Source organism: Barbus barbus, assembly GCF_936440315.1.
Source record: "Barbus barbus genome assembly, chromosome: 49".
NCBI lineage: Eukaryota > Metazoa > Chordata > Actinopteri > Cypriniformes > Cyprinidae > Barbus > Barbus barbus.
In genome coordinates, this window is record NC_136727.1 from 4,426,522 (window position 1) to 4,443,370 (window position 16,849).

A 16,849-nucleotide genomic window follows, 5' to 3' on the forward strand; every position below is an offset into this window, starting at 1 on the left:
ATTAAAGTACAGAGTAAAGATATGCTATTGTGGATGTTTGGACCACAAGAGACTCGCATTGCTGAAATATATAATCAGAACATATTTATGTATGAGAGTAATGAGATATTTGGAGACAGACTCCAGATGGACAGTCAAACTGGATCTCTGACCATCAGAAACACCAGAACTGAACACTCTGGACTTTATAAACTACTGATCATCAGCAACAGAGGAACTTCAAACAAGAGATTCAGTGTCAGTGTCTACGGTGAGTAAAGTAATACTCTGATAATCTCATTTTAATATTAAACTGTTAATTAGTATGAGAAACCTTGTCTGTTTGTGCTATTGTTTCATCTTCCTTCTAGTCAGAACCATTCATTTTCAAACTTTAATATGCACACATAGTTAGACGTTGTCTTACTATTTTGTTAAATATATTTTGGAGAATCTGGAAAATAATATTTCTTTCCTTAATTATTTTCCAGCTTATCTGCCTGTTCCTGTCATCACTACAAACTGTTCAAAATGTTCTTCATCTGAAAGATCATCAGTGTCTAAATGTTCACTGGTGTGTTCAGTGGTGAATGTGAGTGATGTGACTCTCTCCTGGTACAAAGGAAACAGTTTATTGTCCAGCATCAGTGTGTCTGATCTCAGCATCAGTCTCTCTCTACCTCTGGAGGTGGAATATCAGGATAAAAACACCTACAGCTGTGTGCTCAACAATCCCATCAGCAACCAGACTCAACATCTGGACATCACTCAACTCTGTCACGTGTGTTCAGGTATGGCAGTGGTAATGTTAGTGCTCTTTACAGACCTGAAAGGGTTCAAATGCACACTAATATTTCCATGTTCTTCTGTTTCTTTCCTCAGACTCTGTTCAGTATTGTGGTTCTACTGAAGCTGGGATCCGATTGGTCATCTCTGCTCTGGTGGGCGTGGCTGCAGTTGCTGCTGTAGTTTATGACTTCAGATTTGGAAGAGTTCAGTAAAACAGAACATAACACCAGGGGGCGATGTTTTCAAATATAACAACATATGTATTAAATACAACACGTGTTAAATTTGATGCCAAGGTGTAAAAAAAACTTGAATCAACTGTTTTTGGTTAATTTTGGGTTGAATTTGGATTTGAGTCTCTGTTGTGATCAGCAACCGCGCCACAACATTATTTCCTTTTCTTAATTTGCGTTATCTAAAATATACAATGTTATATAAAAATATAGGAAGAAGGAAGAAAAAATTATTCTGAGTTTACACATAGAGAGAAAGAGAAACCTGATCACTTATGTTTCATTCACCTCTACCACATATAAGTGCAAAAAAGGCCTTTGAGGCAGATTTCAAAATTTCTGAAATTTAATAATAATAAATCTAATGACATAACTTTTTTCATTTTCTCTGTTAAAAAAAATAAAGCTCCAAAATAAATAAATACACAAATAAAATCTGATATGCTTGTTCACCTTCTTTATTTGAATATAAGGCCTATTCAAAATGCAAGTATGGGAATGAATACATAAAGCTGCCCCCTTGTGGTCCATGTAGGAGCATTAAATGCATTGTTCATTGGTGATAACTATGACCTGAGCATAAACAGTTAGTTCCTTTTCCTGTATATGAGACTGGCTGAACCAATGATGGGAGAAACAAAGCTTTTAGAAGCTCTGAATCAACTGAACCAATTGCTTTTGAAGCGGTCAAATATGTATTATGACACTTTTACAAAACAATTGCTAATGTTCTCATGAAAGTGTAATCTTTTAAATATGATCTATTAATTCAATACAATTAAATATGAAGGTTCTGTAAAATGTGTGTTTTATGAAATTATAGTGCTTATTTTGTGAGTTATTAGGCAGGGCTAATTAAGAGCAATTAAGTGTCATTCTCCTTACATTATACACGCATAAGTATTAAAATTCATTAAAAATGAGCCTGCAATATAAAACTGGCTGGAGATCAGTTAAAAACCATTAGACGCTTGTTTATGGTTCACCAAACAAAACCATTTAACAACAAAACCGGCGTAATTTTCAAATGTTTCGTAACCAGCTGATCTCTGTCGGACATGTTCAGATAAATCAGCATTAGAATTTATTCACCAAAGCATGGTTGTTAATAGTGTGCTGATTTATTTCCATATGATTCATAAAAGTTCACATCGTCACATATTTGTGCACAGAGTTGCAGAAAGTTACTTTTAAAAGTAATGCATTACAATATTGCTACTTCATATAACAATTTGCATTACTTTTTATGGAAAGTAATCCATTATGTTACTATTTCATTACTTTTTGTCACCTGGGCTAGGCTTGCTTATTTGTTTTGTTTTTTTAATAACAAAAAACCCCAAAATTTATATATTTTTGTACTTATGTACTTCTTATGTACTTATTATGTAAACTAAAGCAGTACACTAATGTAACCTAATATAAATTATACAGTAAATATTTATAAAAATGTGTTTGTGAAAGTGTGCGTATATAAAGTGTGTATATATAGCCTATATATAAACAACTTCTGAACTCAAAAGTCAGAAAAGTACCATTATATCTCACTTTCAAAGGAAACTGCATCTATTGTCAGGGTTTTTTTTATCACATGAGGCTCTTCGTGCACTTTGGCACACTAGCAGCTCAAGTTGAGCAGGTTTCAGTGAGGTTTGACGTTTTGTGCTAGATCAGTATCACTTTATGGTGTCTGGACTCAATCTTTGGCGTCCAGTGTGTTCTACGCACTTTACATGTATGGAGGATTTTACAACAATATGGAGGATTTTACACTTTAGCTTGAGAGTCTTAGAAAGCAGTGTGCATGGTTGGATTATTTCTTAAATTTCTGTTGTTCTCGCCACAAGAGTTTGAAATTTCAAGACACATTTGGAGGAATGTGATACCAAACACTGCTCTTCTCTGTCTGTGGATGTTTGTCACAAAATGTAAGTGGATTTTATTTAATTTCAATGAAACTGATATCTGATAAACCGACGTCAATTAAGTTGACGTAAAGCATGAATGCAAAGTGGACAAACAGATTTACTCTATTATACTTTATGTATTATTATACATTCATTGTACTCATCTTTGTTTATTGAATTTTTTTATAGGGCTTTAAAATATTTAGCAACATTTTGTTAAAATATGTTGGATAAAATCATCCCCCAAATGCATAATCGTATCGCTGAAATCTATAAATAGATCATCTCTATATATGATGATAAAGAGATTAATGAGAGATTCAGAGACAGACTACAGATAGATGAGCAGACAGGATCTCTGAACATCACAAACATCAACAAATTACACTCTGGACTTTATAAAGTACAGATCATCAATGGAGGAGTCAAATACAAGAGCTTTAGTCTTGCTGTCTATGGTGAGTAAACTGAATAAATCTTTTTATTAGTTTTATTGCTGCCTATGTGAGATAGTCTCATAAATTGACTTAATGACAAATGTATATCGCATTATGTATATCAAAACCTGTTGCATCAAGATACCATTGCCCCTGATGAATTATTCACTTTGTTCACTTTGATGATATGGTAGCAATAAACCGCTAAATATCTAAAAGAGCAAAAATCATGCACTTCAAATAGAAATTAAAATTGTTATAATAATTATATTATTTGACATTAATAATGTTATAAAACAGAAACATGTTCAAGATGTAGTTCATTGCAAATAAATATGCACTACATACTAAAACATGAAGTTGTGTTTAATAAAAGTGTCACTGACACACAAAGGTGTTTAAAATGTTAATAATAAATGTTTGATTTCTTGTGTGGATGTTTTATGTTTAAATGTGAATTTTTTAAAGTTCAAACGATAACACTTTAGATTAGAGAACACTATTATTATTATTAACTCGTTGCTTATTTACATGGATGTTACGAGCATATTGTCTGTTTATTAGTATTATAAAGCACATATTAATGCATTGTTCTTCGCCATCATGTTTTAGATCCCTTAATCCACTCCATACCTAAATTTAACAACTACCTTATAAACTAGTAAGCAGCAAATTAGGAGTCTGAGGGAGAACTTTTAGTTAATAGTGAGTATGTGTACCCTAATGTAAAGCATTACCATTTGTTCAGTATTTTCTCATTTAGAAGAAGTTGTTTTATTTCAGTCACTTATATAGCCATTTTGTCACAATATTGTGTGTGTGTGAACCAGAACATGTTGATGCTTTGGAGTCAGAGTGATATTGAGGTCATGTAGCGTCTGAGCTGTATGCATGTGGTTTAATGTGCTACGAGTATGTTCAGCTAATGCACACAGTGTTAGGTGAGCGTGTGAGATTACAACCACAAATTAACCTTCTGAAAGCCTGTCAGACTCAGAAATAACCTAAAATGAGAGTTTACTTATAAAGAGCAATCCAGAATGAAAAAATAATAATAATAATTGTACCCAGTATGTTTGAGATTCACTGTAAGAATATTTAGAGGAAGATAAAGAGTATATTGAACTTAGAACAAACATTGAACAAAGACCACTAAATCCAGTTCACGTTACATTTAGCAGTCTAGTTTTTGGAAGTAGCTCTCTTTTAAGTTGCTCTGTTGTTTCTCTCAGCTGGACATTTTTTGCAATGATGTTTTCTCATCTGTGTGCTCCTGTTTGTTCTGTGCAGCGAGAATCTCTTAATACTTTTTATTTATTAAATGTGGAGCATGCATTTCCACAAGAGATTAAAAAAGCTTGTTTTACCTTTTAGAAGTGAATGTTTAAGCTCCAGGAAATTATTAAGGAAATTAAGTCTCTGTCTGATAATAATGTGTTTTCATATGTTCTGCAGGTGTGTTCGGTGCTGATACAGATGAAATGTTGAATGTGAGTGATGTGACTCTCTCCTGGTTCAAAGGAAACAGTTTATTGTCCAGCATCAGTGTGTCTGATCTCAGCATCAGTCTCTCTCTACCTCTGGAGGTGGAATATCAGGATAAAAACACCTACAGCTGTGTTGTGGCTTATTCCTTCACCCACCAGACTAAACATCTCAGCATCACTGATCTCTGTCAGCCATGCTCAGGTCAGCAGCAACATTTTCAACACATTTTCTTTCTAAATGTGCAGTTCATTGCATTTGGATGAAGTTGCTTTGAAAGGACAGATCTCTGTCAGTCATGTACAGGTATATCAGCAGTAAATGCACTTTACAGACCTGAAAGAGTCAAAGTGCACTGTTTCCTTGTTCTTCTGTTTCAGACTCTTGTGGTTCTACTGAAGCTGTGATCCGATTGGTCATCTCTGCTGTGGTGGGCGGGACTACTGTTGCTGCTTATGATATCACATCTGGAAGAGCTCAGTAAGACAAGACATGAGGAGACACCAGGGGGTGATGCTTTCTAATCTAACTCCATGCATTACATCTGCTAATCAAAATGCACGAGTAAGATAAAAGTTTAGAAAACTATGAACAAATTATGCTTATGTTCTCTAATAAATAAAGCTCCTATTTGAAAATAAAGCACATTACAGAGAAACAAGGGACTGCTTGTGTAAATAAAGCTTTTATTCCCCTTTGAGGTCTATGTAGCATTAAATGTGTTTTTATTAGTCACTTCCTATCACATGGTCATCAACCGATAGTTCCTTTTTCTTGTTTGTAGAGAGTTTTGCAGTGATGACATGTTTTGGCCAACCCAGAAGTAAGCATGTTGATATAGGTACGTATTGCTGTGTTTTTATTATGTTGCTACAGGTGGTGGTTCAGAATTCAAATATCCGGTGTCTGGCCCTAAAAGTTAATGCTCTATCGTGTTGGAAATATGCCCTACGCCAAACCCAACCCTAAACCTACCCGATAGTGTTAACAAATGCAAAACTGGTATAAAAATGTATTTGTTGATGCAATTTCCGTGCTATTTCAACTTCCTTTTATGCAGATTTGAACTGTTTTGTCGAACCGTAGTTACACGGGAGTCGAACCGGAGCTAAGTATGGCTCCGTACTCCGTGAGCTACCGAACAAACTTACCGTCTGTGGAAACCCATAGATACGAGGCTGGATATGCGCGATGCTAACATTCAAAAGCACCAGTTTTCAAATCTCCCAGCATATTAATATTGTTTTGAAGTCGTAACATGATATTCTTAAAGTAGTTGTGCAAAAAATAAGCTTTATTAATCAAAACTCTGTAAATTTGTGTGAAATTTGTGCGTCTCGCTAAAAAGTGCACCCAGGTACGTAAATGCCATGAGACTAGGATATAAAAAATAGTTGAGCTTAAACTTATTTCAGACATTTAACCAAAAATGTATTAAAACACATACAAGCACACACAAAAAACTATTTCTCTCTAAGTTATAAGAATTTGCATAGATAATTTCAGTTGAAGCGGATTCACTTGCTTCGAATTCCACATAAATCCAGTTTTGTTAACAGCCTGCGAAATGTAAATAAGAACTCGTAATAGCACGATTTGCATAACTGATTTCATGTTCAGTTGACTTTGTGCAAATATCACAATCACAAAGACATAGGTAAATGTTTTCTTTGAGATGAAACTTATTTGTGTAATATAAATATAATTTGCCCGGGGGGGGGTACTATTATGTACACTAATATTAATACTACTATGTACCTTAAAGGGTAAATAAGGTAAGGAGGTGTACCTTTTGAAATGGTACCTTTTGAACCTTTTCTCTGGGAGTATGGAACTGCAGCTGCCAAAATCTTTGTTCAACTGACCTCAATATGAGTTTTCTTTTATAACAAAGGAAGTGAAAGTGCTGTGCAACTACTGAACATCAAATGCATAAAACCCCAAGTGTCCTCCTTCACCTATATGCACCTATTTTCATTCTTTCTTTTTTTTTGTAGGATAAGCATTGGTGCAAAGTCTAGCAAATGTGCAAAAAATAAAATAAAAAATTAAAACAAACAAACTGTTTAAAAACTTACAGTGCAAAATGTTTTGGAAGGTCAAAATTCAGTGTTCAATCATGTCCATTGTGATTATTAAATTTACCTTTAAATGTATATATTTTAAAATTGGTTCATATGTGTGACACATTAGGTACATTGTATAATTGTGATTTTAGTGCTTTCTGACAATGTCCCATTGTGTGATGGATTATGATTTCACGGTTTTTCGTGCCAAGTTTCAAAAGGATGTGGTTTGTAAGTGACAGACGAAGGAAATGCGAAGTCACATAACACACAAAATTCAAGTTTCCATTCTCTTAAAGGGATAGTTCACCCAAAAATGGACATTCTGTTATCATTTACTCACCATCGTGCTCTTATAAACCTGTATGACCCTCTTACTCCTGTAATGATATTTTGATAAATGTTTTTGTCGATGCATTGAAAGTCAAAGTTGGCCACTATTGTTTTGAACACCAATGACTTTCTTTGTATTGACAAAAACAAAATGTATAGACAAGAACAGACAACATGTTTATGTAAATGAAAATCACTGTTAAATGCATTACCTTTAAAATTAATTATTCTAATTCTTGTGAATTTTGCATGGCGCATATTTAATGTATATTTGTTTGATGGTTGGTTTGCAGATAGCAGAATAAACACTAGGTTCTTCATGATCTCTGACACACTTTCCAGCTCAGTGCTGAATCTAAGTGAGATGTTCTGTGCTCATTTCTAAGGGTGCATAGAAATACTTTAAAGGTACATATTAGTACCTAAAGTGTACATACCTTGTGGGGAAGTCGTGGCCTAATGGTTAGAGAGTCGGACTCGTAATCGGAAGGTTGCGAGTTCGAGCCCCCGGCCGGCAGGGATCGTAGGTGGGGGGAGTGCCCACTGCTCCGGGTGTGTGTTCACGGTGTGTGTGTGTGTGTGTGTGTGTGCATTTGTTCACTACTCACTGCTGTGTGTGTGCACTTGGATGGGTTAAATGCAGAGCACCAATTTCGAGTATGGGTAACCATACTTGACAATACGCCACGACTTCACGACGACTTCACGACTTTACCTTAATGGTACATATGTGTACCTTTTGAAAAGGTACTGCACCAGAGACAGCTTTTGTAACTTTTTTTTTTTTTTTTTTTTTTAAATGGGGGACGTGCATCGTGCAATGGGGGACGTGCAATACAAAAAAATGGGGGACGTGCAATACATTTTTTTTTAAATGTATGGGGGACGTGCATCGAGTGTGTGGACGGATGGTTTGGTGGGTTTAGCTGAAGGCCAGCTTGTGCCATCAGTGTAAACAATCTCACTGCATGATTATTTTTATAATATAAATACCTCAGTGTTTATGCAAAAACTCGCTTTGCAGTTCAGGATCTTCATCCTTCATCTGGAATTAACTAAAATATCTTAATTTGTTTAAAGTAAAACCCAAGGCTAAATAATTCTGTCAACAAAAACGTTTTAATATTAACAGAAGTAGGTTACGCTATATCTGTCATCTGGATCATTGTCCCCCTCAGACCTTATACCTGCTTCTTCATTTACATACTTGATTGATTTCTAAACATCCTAGGTTATAGGCTATATTTGATCAAAGAGTAGGAGAGATGCTGTCTGAGCTACAGGAAACACTGGTTTACTGTAAACTACTTTGCAAGTGTAAAAACTTTAGTTGTGTGAGAAAGGTGTAGTGTATGTACTTGTGTTTGCAAAACTAAAGGCGATTTAAAAAAAAAAAATAGTGCTTGTTTTACTCATCACATTTTCTCACAAAATAAACAAAGACATGATTCCTATCTTCCTCTGAGCCTGTTCACAACTATTTGTTTAATTCTCAGCCAATTTCCACATTTATGAATGAGTTTTATTGTTTTATGCCTAATCCTGATTTCTACTGTTTCCACTCCTTTGAAGACTGTACAATGTAAATGAGTTTTGTTGTTTTTACAGTAATATTACTGTATTCTCAACAGTTCTATATACTGTACAATTTGCATACAGTATGTTACTGTAGATTTTTAATGCATTCTTGGAAAATATTAGCCTACCGTAAAGCTAAATACAATATAAAATGACAGTTATTGTTATAGTGAAAGTATTTATATATAAAAGTTAAAAGTAGACCCTTGGTGTAAGATGACCCACCCAGAAGTAGCACAGATTGACCCACATGGCATGTTGTTACAAGAGTTGTTATTTTTAAATTGAATATCTACTGTAATTAATGGGCTTATTATTTAATATTTCCATGAATTAGGTGTACTTTAATTAAAACCAGTGTTAACTGACTGAAATCGTTACATTTCAGTTTAAAATGTTTTTATGACGACATATCTTTAAAAGATGGCCAATTAAATATGTAAATATTCATGTGCCTGTGTACAGGTTATGGAATCAATAAGTTTATATTTCAGATTAATCTCTTTTACTGGGTTTCTGCTTCCAAAAAATGTTATATTATATTATTATTATATTAGGCTATGCTATATTATATATTTAATTGCCCATATTTTAATTTAAGATATGTAATAACAGCAACTCTTTGAACAGGAATGTAATGATTTCACTTATTTAATTTTAAGCTTGTTTGCTACATTGTTCCTATAAGGGGGTATCGTTCTCTTTACCGCGTGCTTTCTACGTCACACACATGCACAGGCTAAGGTTACACTTAGCATACTAATTCAGTACGTTACAATGGCTTATTTTCGCGCAGTGTTTGTATTCATTTAATATTCTCATTTCTATTCCGTTGGTGACAAAGATCAATGATCAACCACTCCCATTACTGCAAGTCTGTAACGTAAGAGGGTGTTGTGTGTGTGTGTGTGTGTGTGTGTGTGTGTTTTGTGAAAGGAGCACCTGGATGCAGTCACACGCATGTGCGTTTTATGTTTGAGCTGTTAAAGGATATGTCTTACACGTTTGTCTGTTTTTGCTTATTGCTTTTAGATGGTAAGTTATAATTGTTTTCTATGGCTTCAGTTCATGTAGTCGTGCATGCTCTTCACATAAATGGGCACGCTAAGTGTAATCAGTCATATTTCTACAGCGGTCGTACTGCTATGCAGGGTACTTGACTGGATCCGTCGCATTAGGCTATTGATGTGGAAAATGCTTATTGTGACAATGGTAACTTTAATGAACTAAATAAAATATAACGGAAGTCGCTTTGGAAAAAGCGTCCGCCAGATGCATAAATGTTCAAACAAATATATATATATGTTCAGATAAAAGTAAGGAAAACCAAAACCACTTTTTTTGCAGAACATTAGAAAGTATCAGATTTCACTCGTTTTGCACAATATTTTGCAGATTTCAGGTTGTCAGATGCTCTCTCCCAGAATCAGAAATCAAGTTCATCAACAGTAAACAGTAAGTGTGAAATAATCAACTGTGAAAGTTGAATCAACTTCTTGACTTGTTAGGAAAGTTTATCACAGCCAAAGCTGCTCTTGACTGATTAACATTTTTAATACGATTTTTATGTGTGTGTGTGTGTGTGTGTGTGTGTGTGTGTGCATGTGTATGTGGTTTATGAGGACACAAATTTGTATAATGACATGGGTATGACAGAGGTATTACAATATGAAGGTGGTTTATGAGGACACTGCATATGTCCCCGTAATTCAAAAGGCTTAAAAAACATACTAAATGGTGTTTTTTGAAAATCTAAAAATGCACAAAGTCTCCTGTGAGGGCTAAGTTTAGGTGTAGGGCAATAGCACACACAGTTTGTTCATTATAAAAACCATTACGCCTATGGAGAGTCCCCATAAACCACAAAAACCAACATGTGTGTGTGTTTGTGTCGTTCCTGAATACTATACTGTATAAGACCTACCTGGAAAAAAAATAAAAATAAATTAAAGCTCTGTTTAGACTATTTGATTTGTATTTGTTCTATTGTATTTATTTGTTCTTGCAATAAAAAGCAGAAAAACTGGGAGAAACGTTTACTTTTTATACACATTTTGTTATATATTACATATAATTGACAAATCGAGAACATTCACACATTTTTCTACAAAATTATTGGATTAATATGAACATATTTTGCTCACTTAAGATAAGTAATGTAATAAATTATTTTATTCTGCCAAATTTGCTTTAAAAAGTTTGTTGTTTAACCCCACACTTGTGAGACCAGAGTTGCAGCCCTAAATGTGAGGATAATCAATACATTTGATGTATTTTATTAACGGATGTATTTTAATGTACAAAACATTTGGCAGAACTTCATATTACGGTCCTGTTCCCTGTGTACATACCACGTATTATGGCAATTACAATAACTGTAATAGTACTAACCCTGAACCCACCTCTAAACCTAACTTAATCTTAGTCACCTCGGTATGTTCTTGAATAAGTACACTGTAAGAACATGTGCTGTAAAATAAAGTGTAACCAAAAATTCTTATTTTTGAGAAATTATAACGGAATTTGGTCTTTTTTTTAAATAAACCCTGAAAGATATCTAAGATGATAATCTTTAATTTGTTGTTGTTGATGGTTTTGTTCCAGATGTGTTTGGTGCTGATACAGATGAAACACAGATGATATCAGTGATGGAGGGAGATTCTGTCACTTTAAACACTGATGTTACTGAAATACAGAGAGATGATCAGATTCTGTGGATGTTTAAACTCCAAAATTCAGAGACTCGTATAGCTGAAATCTATAAACAGATCATCTCTATATATGTTGATAAAGAGATTAATGAGAGATTCAGAGACAGACTACAGATAGATGAGCAGACAGGATCTCTGAACATCACAAACATCAATAAATTACACTCTGGACTTTATAAACTACAGATCATCAATGGAGGAGTCAAATACAAGAGCTTTAGTCTTGCAGTCTATGGTGAGTAAACTGAATAAATCATACTCTCCTGTCATAATAAAGGCAAACTGTCACGACACAGAGCGAGAACAGATGAGGGCTGGGTCCAAGATGCAGGTGAGTGCTATTTATTTATAACAAAAGGCCAACACGGCACAACAAACACATATAAAACATAAACAAGGCAGGTTAACAGGCAGGATCAGGCAAGACATGAAACATAAGACAATGCAACCAGCCAGAGAGACGGGTGCAGAGACACTTTATAGTTCATGGTGATCCGGATCAGCTGTGAGTGAACTGATTGTGTGAGACGCGTGTAATCATCCAGGTGAGTGCAATGTGAGTGTAATGAGATGCCAGGTGTGTGTGATCAAACAGGTGTATGTGCATAATCCAGTGAATAGAGTCCGGGGGAAAGGGGAATAGCGACCTCTAGCGGGGAAGGGCAAACCTGCAGCCCGGCCTCATGACAGTACCCCACCTCAAAGGAGCGGCTTCCAGACGCTCCATCCGTGATCCGTAGGGGGGTAGAACGGCAACACCGGGGGAGGGATGGTGGGCCAGGTCCGTGTGGAGGCAGAGAACCGGGAGACAGAGGCCGAGCCGCGTGCCAGGGCGGATCCGGAGGAATGGACCAGGGAGGCTCCAGCCCCACCAAAACCCCAGCAGACGGCCAGGGTGGGACCGGAGGGGCGAACCAGGCGGGCACTAGCACGCCCAGAGGTCCGAACAGAGCCAACAGCTTGGCAGGCAGCCCCGATGGTTCCGTCATGACTGAGAGCTGGGGTGGAACCGGCGGAGCAGGAAACTCCGGTGGAGCCGGCAGAGCGAGGAGCTTTGATGGAGCTGACAGACCTGGAAGCTCGGGTGAAGCCGGCAGAGCAAGGAGCCTGGGTGGCGCCGGCAGGGCAAGGAGCCTGGGTGGCGCCGGCAGGGCAAGGAGCCTGGGTGGCGCCGGCAGGGCAAGGAGCCTGGGTGGCGCCGGCAGGGCAAGGAGCCTGGGTGGCGCCGGCAGGGCAAGGAGTCTGGGTGGCGCCGGCAGGGCAAGGAGTCTGGGTGGCGCTGGCCCAGCCTCCTGGCCAACCGTGAGCTCCTGAATGGCCTCCTGGCCCTGTGGGGCATGGGAGGCTTTCCTCCGCCTCCTCCTCCGTTTCTGAGAGCGGAATACAGCGGCAACTTTGGCTGCCCCAAGGGGCGCAACTGCGGCATCCTCCGCCATCTCCGCTTCAGAAACCTTCTGAGCGTGCCCCGACGCTTCAGGAATCTTGTGAGCGGACACCGCCGCTTCGAAAGCCTCGTGAGCGTGTAACGACGCTTCGGAAATCTTGTGAGCGTGCCCCGACGCTTTGGAAGGCTTGTAATCGGGCACCGCCGCATCGGAAGCTTCGTGAACGTGCATTGCCACTTCGGAAGCCTCGAGAGCGTGCACCGACGCTTCTGAAATCTTGCGAGCGTGCACCGACGCTTTGGAAGGTTTGTAATCGGGCACCGCCACTTTAGAAGACTTGTGAGCAGATACTGTCGCTTTGGAGGAACCGCGAGCGGTCAATGCCGCTCGCACCGACATCAATGAAGGCTCCCACACACTGCGCCTTAGCTCCAAACACTCCAGACGTGGACCAGAGGCACTGAGCGCGGCCACCGCCATCTCCGCCACTAACTCCACTCTGAACGTTGAGCCGCTCAGCTGTAAAACCAAGTTGATGTAATCCTCCAACGACTTCTCTGGGTCCCAATATGGTACCCAAGACTTGAAGGATTCCGCCAGACCACCCCAGAAGAAGACCACCAGGCTCTCCCCATGAACCTCCGACTGTCGAGCCAATTTGGTGAACTCCCTGGCGTAATCCTCCATGCTCCGATCTCCCTGGCGGATGTTAAGCAACTTCCCCGCTGGACCCATTTCAGCTGGTTGCATTCTGTCACGACACAGAGCGAGAACAGATGAGGGCTGGGTCCAAGATGCAGGTGAGTGCTATTTATTTATAACAAAAGGCCAACACGGCACAACAAACACATATAAAACATAAACAAGGCAGGTTAACAGGCAGGATCAGGCAAGACATGAAACATAAGACAATGCAACCAGCCAGAGAGACGGGTGCAGAGACACTTTATAGTTCATGGTGATCCGGATCAGCTGTGAGTGAACTGATTGTGTGAGACGCGTGTAATCATCCAGGTGAGTGCAATGTGAGTGTAATGAGATGCCAGGTGTGTGTGATCAAACAGGTGTATGTGCATAATCCAGTGAATAGAGTCCGGGGGAAAGGGGAATAGCGACCTCTAGCGGGGAAGGGCAAACCTGCAGCCCGGCCTCATGACACAAACATGTCCAAATAAATCTGAATCTGGGCCGGAGATCAATTATTTTTAGATCTACGATTAAGGATCTTTACACACATCTCTTTCAATAATTGATTGTTTTTAAAATATTTATATTTCTTAGGTCTTCTGACTGTTCCTGTCATCAGTGATTCTCCTCAATACCCTTCAGTATCAGACAGATCATCACAGCAGAATTGTTCACTGCTGTGTTCAGTGGTGAATGTGAGTGATGTGAGTCTCTCCTGGTACAAAGGAAACAGTTTATTGTCCAGCATCAGTGTGTCTGATCTCAGCATCAGTCTCTCTCTACCTCTGGAGATTGAGTGTCTGGATGATTCATACAGCTGTGTTGTGGCTTATTCCTTCATCAACCAGACTAAACATCTCAACATCACTGATCTATGTCAGCCATGTTCAAGTACGTCAGCATTGGGGGTTTTTCACCAAACTATGTCTGTTAATACTGTTGTGCTGGTTTATCTCTAAATGATTCATAAAAGAACTCACATTGTCATATTTGCACCTGTGCTGTATCTTAGCACATAAACTACACTTTATTGTTGTAATCTGCATTATATATCTAAAAATGATAAAACATGATAAAATATAAATAAAAATGTTTTTAATACAGGAAATTAAATAAATATTTTTATCCAATTAAGTAAAGAATTGACAGATTAATCAATCATCGATCTACTTTTATTCCATCTTGAGTGAAGTCTGGTGAGATTAATTGACAGTAATGACTGATTTTGCCTTATTCGTCGCAGATGGTCCACATGTGGCTTTCATAGCTATAATTGCTGCTGCATTTCTGCTGCTAGTGATCTCAGTTGTAGCTGTGTGGATATTCTCTCGCTGCAGGAGCCACAAAGAAGCAGTACGAGAAGGCAAGTATTACCTGTTTAATCAATAGGAAAATAATCATTTTATGCAGTTATAGTGGTTTTTTATGTTGTAAATGTAATTTTACTAAACAGCTCGGACTACTGTGGAAGAGGTGGATTATATTGATGCAATATTTAACACAAACAGAGCTCAAGATTCGGTAAGATGTGTTTGTTATTCTCTGCACATTTATAGAAATGAAGTTGCAGCATGAATAATTTAAATAACTAGGCTTTTTCTTGTTGTGCTGATTCTTGTTTTTTTTCTTTCTTTCTTTTGTGGCCTGATAATAAAATCAGCCCTAAAAAAGTAAATTGTATTTTATCTTGTCTTAAGGATTTAAGATCTTGAATGATCACCCTCATGATCTGCTGTTAATTTAATGTGTTTTGGCTTCAGTTCTCCTGCGTCTCTGTGCATGTATTTACATGATCTTGAAGCTTTTCATTCCCTTTTTTGTGGGATTTGGTCTTCTCACAGTATTCATTTTCTCTATGTATGGTGTGTATTATTTTGTGTGTTTGTGCTACTTCAAATGCTATAAGCATTTAGTATCAGCACTGTTTTACTGTCTCTTCCTGATGCGTGTGTCTTTTCTTACAGGAGACTAATGGACAGAATCAGACAGAGTATTCAGAGGTGGTTTTCAGATGATGATCATTCAGACTGCATTATTATACAGCTCATCTTATTACAGGCCAGAGCATGTTGGGGCGTATGTCAGAATGTAACAAAGCTTCAAGCCTCAAAGTGTTTACTACAAATGAGTGTATTTAATCGTACTTGATGAAAAGAATTGAATCATTATAAGACAGAAAGACCAGAAGTCTATAGTATTCACAACAGACAAGTTCATGAGATGCTCCGTTAAGTCTTGTCAGCAGCTGCACAGCTTCATACCTTACACAGTATAATATCTTGTCTAGACTTGAATTTAGGTGGTTTGTGTTCAGTGTTATTTTCACACCCATCCACATGATTACTATATTAGCTCTATTTATGAACCAAGGGTCATGATGAACAGGACACAAATAGACCAAAACAAGGAAGAAGGATCAGAAAAAGAACCAGCATGAGCTACATAATGATCAGTTCTGGTGGGCCGGTGTTACACTCCAACCCCAATTAGACACGCCTGGACCAGCTAATCAAGCTCTTACTAGGCGTACTAGAAACGTCCCAGGCAGGTGCGTTGAGACAAGTTAGCTAAACTCCGCAGGACACCGGCCCTCCAGGACTGAGTTTGGACGCCCCTGCTCTATCTGCTGACTATTTGGGAGTTTTACATGCAGTATGATCAAGTCGGCCCCTGCTGGTAGATTCTAGCAATTACACCATCTCTGTGACAAAAAGCATGTCTTTATCTACCGACAGCCTTAAGAACTGAATTATCTGAGTATTCTGAAGAAGACAATTGAACAACCCAAAAAACTGTGCTAAAGCTAATATCATTAAAACATGTCATTTACATTTACTGCTGCCTGCCAGTGTTAGTACAATCAGTTAAAGATAGCAATCTTCTATTGTTTTGATTACCGATGTGCCAAATTTGGTGTATTTATACACTGCATCGTAGCATAATAATTACCATGCAACTCCAAACAAGTTTTATCTCAGTAGTATTCAGTAATAAGAGGACTGAGACTGGTTGCCCACTGAAGTTAAGCAGGGTTGATCTTGATTTTTATTTTTTGAAAGTATTGAAAATATTCACTGAAACTGTTATCATTTGTGTCGAAGCATTACTAGAATTTCTTGGCCTCAGCCTTTTTTTTTTGTGTAATTTCAGTGGCTGTAGAAGTGGTTTGTATTTGCTGAAAAATAAACACACACTCTGTACTGATTCATGTTTTTTTTTTCTTATGCCACAGTAATGCCCAAATACATAACATTTTCAT

At 37.8% G+C, this 16,849-nt stretch overlaps 1 protein-coding gene across 1 annotated transcript; it reads left to right on the plus strand.

The window, feature by feature from the left end:
* The first annotated feature begins 5,602 nt into the window (after window positions 1–5,602).
* On the plus strand, window positions 5,603–16,793 carry LOC306867859 (uncharacterized protein). Its single transcript, XM_079413782.1, has 7 exons — window positions 5,603–5,671; window positions 10,203–10,262; window positions 11,412–11,753; window positions 14,185–14,481; window positions 14,834–14,953; window positions 15,044–15,111; window positions 15,555–16,793. Exons 1-7 carry the CDS (start codon window positions 5,629–5,631, stop codon window positions 15,603–15,605), a joined length of 981 nt encoding a protein of 326 aa, XP_079269908.1. The 5' UTR covers window positions 5,603–5,628; the 3' UTR covers window positions 15,606–16,793.
* Window positions 16,794–16,849: the final 56 nt, after the last annotated feature.

Coding starts and splice junctions, on each gene's coding strand:
- LOC306867859 (XM_079413782.1), top strand. CDS start 5,629: ATGACATGTTTTGGCCAACCCAGAAGTAAGCATGTTGATATAG. Junction 10,263..11,411: donor AAGTTCATCAACAGTAAACA/GTAAGTGTGAAA, acceptor GTTTTGTTCCAG/ATGTGTTTGGTGCTGATACA. Junction 11,754..14,184: donor CTTTAGTCTTGCAGTCTATG/GTGAGTAAACTG, acceptor TATATTTCTTAG/GTCTTCTGACTGTTCCTGTC.